General features: G+C 40.3%; 1 protein-coding gene across 5 annotated transcripts in view; it reads right to left on the bottom strand.

Moving 5' to 3' along the window:
• The window catches only part of PHACTR2 (phosphatase and actin regulator 2), a 131,213-nt gene that overhangs the window by 36,781 nt on the left and 80,914 nt on the right, over positions 1 to 13,518 (bottom strand). For all 5 annotated transcript variants that reach the window (XM_063390226.1, XM_063390227.1, XM_063390231.1 and 2 more), the window contains exons 2-3: positions 8,346 to 8,513; positions 1,425 to 1,505 (exon numbers count right to left, since the gene is read on the bottom strand). In XM_063390226.1, coding sequence (XP_063246296.1) covers positions 1,425 to 1,505; positions 8,346 to 8,513 — 249 coding nt within the window. The remainder of the gene's footprint in view (positions 1 to 1,424; positions 1,506 to 8,345; positions 8,514 to 13,518) is intronic.

The following is a 13,518-nucleotide window of genomic DNA, read 5'->3' on the forward strand; positions in this document are numbered from 1 at the left end:
ATTCTTAGCACCTTCAAACCAACCCCATATTCTTTCAAAATGTCCTTAAAAATTACAATTTTCATCAAACATGACGCACAGTGGGATGAAGATAACACAGACCAGATTGATATGGGAGGAAGAAAATTGTTCATATTTATATCCTTTTTTCTCACTTTGCTCAATCCCTGTAAGGAATCCAAAGTCTCATCCCCTTTTAAGGATGGAAGAGAGGGTCAAGGACATTTCTGACCGAACTATTCATACTTTTATCACAAATTATAATATTTATGTCCAGACTGTAACCAACCCAAGAACTTACCACATTTCATTTACTGTCCTAACCATAAATACAATTTACAACCTTCAAAGGACAAGGTCATGCAGGTCCCCAGTAATGCACATGGCAAAACCCACAACAAATTCACAGATGGACAAACTGAGGTATGGGGAGTTTACAAGTCTTGTTCCAAGACAGTCACAGCGGCAGAGACAAGGGCAGAAGCCAGCTATGCTGAATGTCATAGTCTGATAACTAGCCAAACTCTGTATGGAGAAGTGATGTCACACACCAACAAACAAGCCTTTACTTCTAAATATCTATGTGCATGATACAAACCATGCACACTGATACTTTATTGATTCTTCAGACCACACGTAAAAATACGATTTCTAGGAGAAAATGATTTTTGGAAAATGCAGAGTTCTAAGACTCCTTGATAAAATGACAAATAGTTTAATTTTAAGCAAAAGAGAATTATTTTACTCACTTGATTTTTATTTGATCTAGATTTATAAAAGATGAAGAATATTAGAGAGAATACCACTAGAAACATAATTGGATGTTGCATAGAGGTATTTGCCTTGGCTTACTCATGCTTTTTAAAATGCAGATTCTGGCTAATGCCAGTTACTAAACCTTAGAGCATTTTGAAACAAGTGATTTCTTCCCCACAGTTTTATGCTGGTGCCATTTGTGATTGTGGCCTGTGTGACAGTAGTGGGATCCATATGATCCCAATACTGGTACTTTTTGATACCTGAAATGCATTGTATTTATTTTTCTGGGTTCCAAAGCCCCAAATTTTTCAGCCAGAATTTCTCATTTTATACTCTAGTGACTTTAGACAGCAGACCTTGACTCAAAAATAGATTCACCACTAACTAGGAAAAATTCTGGCAAACAATAAGCAGGATTCACAGAAGTCACTTTATTTACAGGGAGCATTAAAATGCTTTAGGATATGACCAGAAGTCAGCTATGGCAGAAGCAGTTACAGAGCACAAATCCCTTAACTTCAGTTGTCAGCTGGCCCAAATTACCTCTCACACTTCTCAGTTTGTCTCCTCACACCTATTTATACTACATGGAAACAATGGAACAGTGGCTTTATCATACATGTTTTTAGTGCTTAGTAGCTAAAGTCTAGTTAATGTGTTATCACCTTGCTCAGGCATTTCCTTCAGCACTCCCCTTCTTATCAGCTCCTCTCTGCTTTGTCTTGTCGAAATCTTCCTTTCCAACACTAAAGAAAAAGCACAGTTAAGAACACATTTATTCTCATACTGCTGATGCCTGTGAAACAAATGTAGAGAACTATTTTTATTTCATAGAAAGAGAACTCTTGTTTCCTCTGATTCTGCAGGAGAAGTGGCCTAGGTTTTCACGGACAGTCTCTGAAAATATTTCCCTGCAATTTTAGGCACAGAAAGTGGGGACTCGTGATCCAGTATCTTCAGCTCAGCAAGTCTCTTTGAAGCTATAGTGAATGGAAAAAGGTACTTTCAGGGTGAAATTGAACTCATCCTAGCATAGACATTTAACATGTAAAAATACCTTTTTCCCACTGACTAGACTGAGTATCTAAGCTGGAGATACCTCCATCTGCTTCATACAGGTTTTGAGTAGTGAGACACAAACCCTGCTCAGAGCAAGCAACTCACAGAGTAGTCCTTGTGACATGCAAGCTGTTTAAAGGAAAAAAGAAAAAAAAAACCCAACAATAAAAACAATCCTTAACAGAAGCCAGAAAGTTGTGTTCTGAAAGGAAATAATATCCTCATTGATTGATGCTGGTTGGCTGTCATAGAAAAAAAAAAGCAGCATCCTGTTTCTAGGTTAAAAAAAAGCAACATACACAAAAACCTCAAGACTGTGGCATTAAGGATTCTAATTATTATGTTTATTTCCCATGGGAAAAATGGGAATAGTTTTATAGGGAAAAGCATTTGCAGATGTCAAAATAGAATAGCTCCACACTGCATCCCATCCCCAAATCAATGCAGTGATCTGGGAGATTATTGTAATGATCCATGGGACCAGGGTGCATAATGTTCACAAAATGTGAGTACTACTTGTAAAATCCTGTCTCTCCTGTTAGGAAAAGGTAGCCTCCCATCCTGATTCTGTTTACATACAGACACTAAAATACACGAGACGTTTGGACCTCAAGCTGAGGCCATGTGGTGAAGCTTCAGCTAGGCTGGACTTTGTCCTATTAATGCTATAGGATAGGTCTATTTGTCTCATCAACTAATTCAAACACTCTCTAGGGTCAGTCTAATTGCTGTATGCAGTGATAATACCTCTTGCAGTGTTTAATCTCACTTGTGCCAGCCCAGTTGGAATGACTCAGCCATACAGTGAAGTGACAGGGTCCTGTGAAGGCACGGGGAGAGGCAGTTTGACTCTTCTGAGAAAGCTGCCCCTCATGCACAGCTAAACACCTTTTCCAGCAGCAGTACTCAGCTGCTGACACAACCAGACTGGCTGATCTCAGGTGCCTGAAGGCATCACTGCTTACAGCTTCCCACTCCCCTTCTCCATCAGGGAAGGGCATGATTGAACAGAATGACAGAATTTGAATTTCAGCTGGAAGGGACAGTAAACAATCTAATTCCAACCCCTCTGCCATGGGCAGGGACCCCTTCCACTAACCCAGGTTGCTCAAACACCCATACAACCTAGTCTTGAATGCCTACAGCAATGGGGTATCCACAACTTTGGCCCACCTGCTCATTGTCTTACCACCCTCAAAGTAAAGAATTTCTTCCCAACATCTTATCTAAACCTGCCCTCTTCCAGTTTAAAGCCATTCCCCCTTGTTCTATTGTTACAGGCTCTTATAAAAAGTCCCTCAGATTCTGTGGATCTCAAATTTACAGTACCGGTTTATTTCTCACACTGCCAAGTGCAGGGATTCAGCAACATAGGATGTATTTCTCCATCAAAATAGCACCAACTCCTGGCAGAAGAGCTGGAGGGAGTAAATATTTTGACCAGTCCAGTTCCAGCTACTCATGCCTTTGAGATCAAGAGCTCACAAATACAAGCATTACCGGCTCAAGAATGTAAGCTGGCATTAAATCTGTGTCTATATACTCAGGTACTTTGAGGGATCTGTCCACTAAGGGTCAAACTTCTGCAGCATTCAAGTCACATTTGACAGCATAAAGGAGCCCATGAGTGTGGCTGCAGACCCTCAATACCAGGCAGCCTTCTTGGGGAGAGAGTGACAGCCTGAACTCTGGTCAAGTCAGGCTGCCTTGGGTCCTCCACCTAAATTACTCACAAGCTCTTCCTGTTTCTCCCCTGTATTTTTGAAAGCACGTGCCTTGCAGCTGTGTCACACATTGGCACAGGAGCACACCCTAGGCTTGCAAAGAGTTTTTCATGTAGGGAAGCAGTCCTACAAAGACTGCTGTAAAAGAGATGGGGGGTCATGAAGGCAGAGGACTATGTGGGCAGGCATGGATGGAGTGTCTTGTCTTTCTAGAGGGCAGATGCACTCCCAAGCAGGGTGAATCTCCTTTGACACAGCCCTAAAGGATGAACACCTTACGCACACACTTTGTACTTGTTTTGTTGCTGGCACTATAAATATTGGTTTATTATTATTTCAGCATTACAAATATTATTTAATTCCCTTTAACTCCTTTTTTTCTCTCTGCTTCCTTTTTACATCTGTTTTCTTGGGGACAGTGAAATGAGATGATCTATTACTTATCTGTGGGACAATTCAATGCCACTTGAAAAAATTAATGCTTTTTCCATTAAGCTCAAGAGCACTGAATCAGACCTTTCCCCACCACTGTCTTTCTGTAGTTTTCAGGATGATGTATTTTTTCAGTTCTACAACATTGAATTAGCAACTGTATTGAATTAATTATTATGGGAAATGCCAATTGTCATTAAAAGGCATGAACCCCTTACACTTCAGCTAAAAAACCTCAAAGCATTTCATAAATTACACAGGTTTCATAACAAACCTGAGACATAACTATCTCCATTTCACATATTAGAAAATTTGTGAACAGATAAGAAGCTTAAGTCCCAGTCCTCCATCTTCTAAAATGCTACCCATGATAGGTGTTTTTATTTAAACTGATTAAGCTCAATTAATTCAGCTTGAAATGATAATTTATTTTAAACATAATTTGGCCCATGGAAAGAACATAAAGAATCAAGCTAGTATCATAATTTCAATTCCTACAAAGAAAAAGACAGAATCTTAATTTGAATCAAAGTGGCAAAAATATGTCTCCTTGTATAAGAGGAATGAGTAGCCCGTCAACTGGGTGCTATTTAGTCAATGTGGATTCATCATAATAATTTATGGTTTATTGCAGACTTTAGATTATGCAATATAGTTCACATTTACACAGCCAAGTATTTTGTACCATCTTGTCACCCACCACCATCATTCAAACATTTCCTGACTTCTGAATGCTTGACTTTGTAACTCTATCATTTTAGGAGAGCTTACTGAAACGTAACAGTACTCAAAAGTAATTAGCTCAGCAGACTGATTTAAGACTCTTAAAACTCTGTGCAAATAGGCTGACGCTATCAGTACAAATCTTTTCTGCAATATGTGTATATAAGAATGCATATCTATTTATCTATGTGAATACCTATATATCAACATTTCTGTCATATATATGATATGTAGATATATAAGTGTATGTATAAAGGTGGGAATCTATATAAAATTTCAACATGAACACTGTTTATAACTTCAAGCAATAATAAAATGGAAAGAACCACTTCTCCATCTGTGTACATGTATGTATTGAGATTGATTACAAAGAGATCAGTGCTTACTGTGAGGGTAACTGGTTATGAGTCCTTGCCTACTGAAGAAGGCTGGGGTGAGGCAGGCAGGCACTCTCCAGTCTCATGCTCCATAAGAATCAGAAAATCCCAGGTCAAAATCCTTCCCTGCTGCAGTCAGAAGCAAAGCTTACTCTGACTGCAGGTGTAACCATCAGAAAGGATGTCAATTTATTGTATTATGTGCAGCCCTCATTAACCCCTCATTAAGGGGAGTAAATCTTACTCCCCTTCAAAAATACGTGGTTTTTTGCCCAACACAAATAGAAGTAACACTACTGATGGAACAGTTCACCTCAAAAAGCAGATTCTCTGTCTCTCTCTCCCTCATCCCCTCAAAAAAACCTGCTTAGTGATGGTCAGCAGCTGCAAATCTCAGGCAGTCTTAAAACCCATTTTTTGACTCGAAGAGTGCTGTGAGATTCTGGATATTTTCCAGTATTTAGTTTTGTTCTTCCAAGAGGAGCTTGAGAGAATTCAGATCATAATTTTTTTTTAAATTGCCTTCTGATCCCTCTCTGTATATACTTTTGCAGTGAAGCTTTGAAGAGGCATCTACTTTGTGCCAAGACACAAACTGCTGCCTTTTCCTTTGGAGCAAAACATTGCAGAGGAGAAAAACCCTTGAGCTGATGACATTTTATGTTTGTTTTTCATTGATTTTGAAAGCCCTCTAGGCAAAAAACATACAGCCAGTGCCCAAAGAATAGACTTTCTGAGATAGAGCATGGAAAATACATGCTAAAGGGAAAAATTCCAACCATCATTCCCACATTGGCACAGATATTAACATCTAACATCTAAACATCCCTCCTTTTCTGATGTTTGTGGTATTTGCTGTTTATAAACATCTTCCAGTGCTCCTAAGACAAAAAGTGTTCCATGGTACATGTCCTGGCAAGGCCATAGCAAGAACCTATTTCAAAAAGCCTACTGAAAACCCTGTGAGAGTGGTGAGGGTTCCTTCCAACAGCCCACATTCTGTCGTAGAAGAAACCCTTTATTCAGCTGCACGTGGATTTACCACGCTGAAGCCCTGTTAGGAGAACTGGCAACAAATGAGGATCATGGTGCTCTCCCCATGGCCCCAGGCCAGGAAATGGGCTTCCTGCATGTCAGAGGTGGCCACACACACAGCCCCCACTTGGTAACGCAAATACACCTCTGACTGAGTAGTGTGAGGAAGAGGATATCCTGTAGGATTTTTATTTTGAATGGATGTCCTCCCATTTCCTTCTCAAGTTAGATAAGCAGGTTTCTTCTGCCGTGTCACTAAGCAAGCAACAAGGGGCAACCTGCCACGTAAATGCTTCTTCTTGGTCTCTACTGGTCCTGGGTCTACTTCCTCAAGAAACACAGGGAATACTATTTTTGTTCATCCCTGAAATTACCATCTAAGGCAGGATGAACGCAATTCAAACTACTTCTCATTTCAAGTTCCAGCCTCACATGAAGCACATACACAAACACAAGCACAGTTTAAAAGCAAATCAGTGTCTTCAGGGACCACAATGTCATGAATAAGACCAGCAAATTAAGTAGAAGTGAGTATCTAAGGAGACACTTCTGAAAATGTTGACCTTAATTTCTTTGTGCTTCATTTCCTGCTTTTGTAAAAGAAATAAGAACACATGCTTTGCCTTGGTGTTATAAGAAGTGAAGTGTCATGCTTGCAAAACTGGATTCAGGCCCTTGGAAGAAAGACAGTACAACATAAGAAATACTATCTTTAACATGAACTTACCAGATATTAGTTTTTAAAAAAATAATTTGAAAAATGATACATGCATTATGATTTAATGGCAAAACAATTTAACACATGCTAACAGATTGTGAAAGTTTAGGGAATTTCTGTATACACAGCTTATGAATGGTCATTATTCTGAAAAATTTGTTGCATACAAAATCACATACCTGCCCAGGAGAAGCTGCAGAACATTCAGAAGTCATTAAACAGAACTTTGCTTTAGCAATATGATAAAAGTACTGGGAAAGCTGAAGGAAACAGGTGCAATAAAGGAAATATCTGAGTGAATTTTTTTTATTGCAGTAGTAGAAGGAATTGGGGGGGGGTGGTTGTTGCAGGGTATGTGGGAAAATGAAAAAAAAAAAGTGAAAAAGGAGAGAAAGAAGGATTTCACGATCTCAGAAATCTGTTCAAATCTTCAGCTAGCATCTGGAGTGATGATGACACCAGAAAAAATGGCTTCTTCTTCCTTTTTGTGTAAATAAAGTTTGTTTCACAAGTTTCACTGTCAAACCATGGAGCTGCTTGCTGTAACTGTCAGGGTTGGTATGGGTTTAAAATGTCAAGCAGTGTACTTCTAAGAGTTCAGGGGAGCCTACTGAGAACACTTTAGGGGTGTTTAGGACTAGAGCTGGTTTTATTGCCTACAGCCTTGGAAGACAGTAGACAGAAGGCTTGCACTGCAGCGATGAATCTGAAGAGCTCACAGAAGCTCACTGGACTCTAATCAGACTCAAGTTTAGGAAACCACAACATCAAATGTTTGAATCCCAAACCAAAAGTTTGGGATTTTTGTAGAGAAAGTTTGGCTAGAGCAGTGACACAGACACACACACATATATGCAGGGTGGCATTCAGTTTTCTAAACAGGGACGTCTACATCCATTTCAGATGTCCCAGGGTTTTGGAGCTGATTGCACAGGGATGACAAATATGATATCAAACCTTCTGGGAGAGCAGCCAGGACACCCCAGAGCATCTCAGGTGGCCCCAAACAACTATGTTTGGCTAACTAAACCCCAGCCTTCAATATCCCTCTTTTTCAGACAGAATATAATTCAATCACAGCGTTTGATTTCAGACCATCCTTCCAGCCCTGTCAGTGGGGAAGCGAAGGGGCAGAGCAGCTCTATGAAGGCAGGGGTTGCAGAGCTGATCCTCATTTTTCTGCTGGGCATGGTCACATCTGCTTCTCCCCCAAACTTCTGTCCCCACGAAGGCAAGGTTTCTTTCATAATTCAAGTCACTGATTACTTGGGAGGACAGGGAAATTTTCCAATATACTTGAGTATAGTAAACAAATCAGTTGTGTATTTTAGGTTCAAGACACAAGCAGAACAAGGCTCAGTTTTTCCTTGACAAGGATCAAACCTTTTCTGTATGTCAAATACCATGCCTAAATAATCCCTGCCATCTTGTAACAAGTTCAAAGAGCTTTTCAAATGTTACCCTGGAAAACCTTCACAGGATTTTCTACTGTTTGCCACCAAAGGGTCACAAACATACCTGCTGATGTTTCTCTGAATTTTTCACTGGTCTTCTTCTTCCGCCATTTCCAAGGTTTAAAGATTTTGCCAATGTTGGAGAGCTTGCCCTTCCTCTTGAAGGGGGGAGTTTGGGATCCTGGGGCTGGTCCATCTGAGTTAGCAATTGAAGCCTTGTCCAAACCATCAACTGGATAAAGAAAAGAAATAACAATAATTGAAGGATGGAAAACAAAAGAGTACCCAGCATCTAAACTCCTCCACTACCAGATTGCAACAGGTCGTGTGTGCATCAACACGGACTTTTCCTGTTCCAGAAGGCAGCCCTGGGCTTCACTGCTTCTCAGCACCTCGACTGCAGCTGTCCAGAACTTGCTTCTCATGCTGCTCATCTGGCATATTTGCACAGTTCGGTGCTTTTCTATCACTACAGGAGAATTTCTTCCAACATATGTTTGGGTGACTTTTTCCCAATCCTTGGTAAAGTTGAATAACTAGCTATCATTGCATAGAAAACAAAACCCTTGCAATGTGAAAATGTAAACTGTTTCTTTTGGGTAAAATGAATCCTTTCTTAAACAAACTCTGAAGATAGCTGTTCTGGCAGTCGAATGGGAACAGGTCTGTTTGATATCCCTGGTAACCAGTCCTTCCCAGCACAGCCTGCCATGAGTCAGGCTTCTTATTAACAAATGTATTTAACAATAAGCTTTTGAACTGGACCCAAAACTTAAAGGATTTCTTTACTGCAAAAACATACTGAATGATATGAAAGCCAATACTTAGCATCAATGGCCAAACTCTGAGTTTTGTGAACCAAATTAAGACTCATCCCATGACATGCTGCAGCATACAGTTAAACTACTCCAAGAAATCTACTATTAGTTATTTCTATTTAAGAATGAAAGTTTCTTAAAGTCTTCCGTTTGTAGTCCTGAAAACATTTCTAATGTGCTGAATTTTACTCCTATGAGCAATGAAGTAACTGCCATTACTTCGACACAGGGAAATTAATCATAGGCTTAACTTTTGTGGCATATAGGCTCTGTAATTGCTTTTATTCATCTAAACATTCTAATTATAACCAATTCAGAACAGAGTTGATGCCACTCTGAACAGTAGTAATGATAATCATAGATCATTAAATCGGAAATGCTATTCAAAGAAAGAAATATCAATGTCCCCATTTTACAGATGGAAAATAGGAGGCACAGAATTGTTAAGTGCTTAATTTTATGTTTGCCAAATAGCTTCCTGAATCCTGGTCCTGTGTCCTAGCTGCTAAAGAGATACATATTCAGCTACATAACATCACAGTGCACTCTTATTATTCTGTTTCTCAAACAAATGACATTTAATGAGTCCTATATTTGTCCTAGGCTTTAGATTGATCCAGGATGCAAAAAAAAATCTTTTCTGTGAGAAAGCTGATGTAATGCAAATAGAGTCCAAGAAACTTTATTTCCAATGTTTTGAAATAAAGTACTGGAAAGAAAGATTCATTGTATAACTTCATTGAAGTCAATGAAGTTTAAACTAGTGATAACTTCCTCACCTGTGCCCTGGAGACAAAGGTGAACCTTAGAGAGATTTAAAATGAGACTGCCTTAAAATGAAGCAGCTACCCCCCAACACGCCCTGAGAAGTCAGGTGAGAGGTGGGGGATGAGAAGATCACCCAAGGCAGTGAGCAGCTCTGCAGAGAGGCACAGGGCAGCACAAGGAGCCCTACCTAGCCTGAAATTAGGGACTGCACTTTTGTCCAGGCTTACAGGCATTGCCTATGGAGCGCAGTCCCCTGTGGAATACAGAAGCCTCTGCTGTAAACTGTCTAAGGGAGAATTACAGTTATTTGGAGTGTATGTACAAAGACAAGAGAGCAAAATTTATCTCTGCAATTCCAGCTGACGTAAGAAGGGATGAGGGCCACGGTTTGCAGCCAGGAAAAGCCACGTAAGAGGTAAGGAAAACACCACCAGGGGTTGGGTAGTGCAGCACTGGAACAGGTCCTGGGAGGATCTGAAGGCTCGGCCAGGCAGACCTCCAAAGCTCCTTCTGGGGCTGACCTCACCTACTGTCAGGAACAGTCCTGCTCCCAGTCAAGACTCCCATGGTGCTGAGGGATGTGGAAACGTCCAGTTTCTCTGTGAAATCAGCGCTAGTAAATCCAAATACTCAGAAGTGAAATTGTGAAGAAAAGCGACCAGGATCTGTTGGCTGTAGATTTTTGTCTTGGGTCAGGAGCCAGGCATTATCTCACTGGCAGAAGCAGTGAGACACCAGCTCAGTGGAGTGAGAGGCTACCCAGCCTTGAGGCAGCAGGACCAAACCTGTGCTCCTCTCCCCAGTGGCTCAGAAAGGCTGGGTGCTGGAGAGCACCTTGGTGATAGTGTGGTCTTATAAGCACTAGAATGCTGATCCTTTCAAATCCTCCTGAGTCATGGAGTAGACCTATGCAGGAGATCACTTCCACAAAAACCTCATCTAGATTTTTTCACCCTGTGCCTACCAGCAGGAATGGAGGAGGATTAGGGCTCCAATAGCTCCCCACAGAGAAATACAGACTTGTATCAGTCCCTGTTCTGCCCTTTGCTGAAAACTGGTGACTCCAAAATAAGGATATTCCTCCTAGCTACAGAAATCTGTCTGCTTCAAACTGAGCAAATACATGAAATTCATGGCAAATAATTCTATTCAGGAAGACAGAAACATTTGAAAACAGATGACAACATTAATTCCTTCTTACAGTAAAAGGCAAGGAGTTGATTTATCTAGTGAATTCAATAAGTGTTCAAAATTGGGAATTTACTAATCCATGGATCTTGTACCAATTCCCTCATTTATAATATGTATTTGAAAAGAAGGAATAAGCATAGCCAGATATCACAGAAAAACTTTAGAAATAATCTCAGATAAAGTAGTATGTGTAGGAAAAAACTTATTTATATACAAAAGCACAAATATTATGTGTATACATAATATTTGCAAAAGCTAGCACATTTTATCAATTAATAAACTAGAAAAAAACCCCACAATTTCAGCAATGACATTTCAGAGAATTTATGGAAAGATCTTTACAAAAGTTATTGCTCCTCTTGTTTGAAACACTCCACAGGAAACTGATGCTTCAGATGCACACTACTTAAGAATAAAGAGGTCTGTTTTTCACCTCAGAGAACTTATCTACCTTCTATTAATCATTATAAACATTATACATATTCACTGAGGGGAAAAGAAATATCTTAGCTTTCCAAGGTTTACATGAGCTTGCTGACTTGTAGTATTCTTTTTTCTGTATATATGTGTCTTATATATTGTATATATGTGTATATATATGTCTTTTTCTCACCATCTTCTAAAAGTCGGTGAGTCACTTCATTGCCTTACAATAAACATTATTAAGAAGTTTGACACAAGGACTTCTGGCTGTAGTACCTGCATAGTTTACATGACCATATTCCAGTCCTTTGCCCTAGGCAAAGAATTTCCAGCTGCAGGATCAGCCAGGTGCACAAAAAGGAGAAGAAGTGAGGATATGAATCCTGCATGTCGATGTCACACGATGGTTCTTGCTGCAAAAGGCCAACAGCAAGGCTAGAGGAGATACCACAAAGCCAAATCGCGCCACGTGGGCTGTCAATTAGATGAAATGTACAAAAAGGACAGCCTCTCCTCAAGCCTGTCGGCAGCCAGAGAACATTAGATCAGTCTGTGGATGACCCTGACTTTCCTACAAATGCTTAGAGATGCCTCAACATGTCTTATCCCAGGAAGGCTACTTGCAATAAGCAGCTGATCTCTGCAGCTGCTGAGGAAACACTTTACTGCTGTGAAGGATCTCCAGAGATGCTGTGTGGCTGAGGCAGGCATGTGAAATCATCACAGTTTTCCCAGGGCATGGTACACCTCAACACTAAGACGTCAGCACTGGCACACGCTGAGACTTTCTTCAGATAAGAACTTACCAATTTATAAGAGCAGAATGCAACAGAAGAATGACCCACCAGATCATTTCAAGCAAGTCCAATATCAATTCCTGTGAAGCAAACAGTGTGTTTCTGCTGGTTCCAGGCCTTGTGATCTGGAATGCAGCAAGACCTTTTAAAAGACTTTTAAAGAACTTTGACTTAAAGAAATTCATGATCAAAAGAAAAGAGGACTATATTTATGACATTAGATACTGTGTATTCTTTTTACTTCTGTGTATTTTTTTCTCTTGGCAGTGAAAATGAAAAGCCAGAATAACCTAACCTGCATTTTCCTCACCAGCGCCTTTCTACACAACTGATCTAATCCAATCCTGCTGGAGTACTGGTATATATTTAAGGGATTCTTTATCACATCAGGGCTGTTAAGTACCAGATGGTACCAGCAGAATGTCAGGATCTCTTCTTTCTCCACCATGCTGCAATCCCTTCTCTCACCCACATCAACCAAGGCTCACCCACCTGCACTGAACCTCTGCTCTGGATCCTTGTCACACAGCAAGGTTAAGAGTGGCAAGATTAAGGAAAAGTCCTCCTCCTATTGCTGGACAACATAACCAAGAGGAAAAAAGGCACACAACCAAGTGCCCCACTGATATCAAGGCACTGGTGCCTAATACGTTCACTAGCAATAGCTCTCTTGCAGTATTGCCATGGTATCACCACATCACTCTGAAAGCATGTGAGGAAATTTTTTTCATCCTGTCAGAAAACAGGTGACTCAGGGTATTGCCTAACCATGAACGAATTGAGAAATGCAGCACAAGGTGCCTTGGCCCCAGTTCAGAGTTACTTTACATGTGGATTTGGATACAATTTCTGTGCTTATTAACTACCAGTTAGCTATTTTTTTTTGTTCTCTTCCTCTCACTGCACTCTGCTGCCTTGAAAGGATGTGCAGCAAAAGTCATCTTGGTTTACTGAGACCTCAAAACCTCTTATGACAACAATATGATTTTCTATACTGGCTTGCCAGAGGGTACAGAGTTGGAAATCATGGGTTTTATGCCGGCAAAATGAACATGTTTTTGCAGCTGCCTATTATCCCCAATTAGCACTAAGTCATCAAAAGTTGCTATAGAGTTTAAGCTGCTTATTCCTTGAGCTTACTGGCAGACTTCAAGACTGCATGATAAAAGGTTTGACGTAGTCGTTAAAAATCAGAAGCCATTCTGACACTGCAAATGTCATTTTCAAGAAGTATCTCAAA

This window comes from Prinia subflava, chromosome 2 (genome assembly GCF_021018805.1).
Source record: "Prinia subflava isolate CZ2003 ecotype Zambia chromosome 2, Cam_Psub_1.2, whole genome shotgun sequence".
Lineage (NCBI taxonomy): Eukaryota > Metazoa > Chordata > Aves > Passeriformes > Cisticolidae > Prinia > Prinia subflava.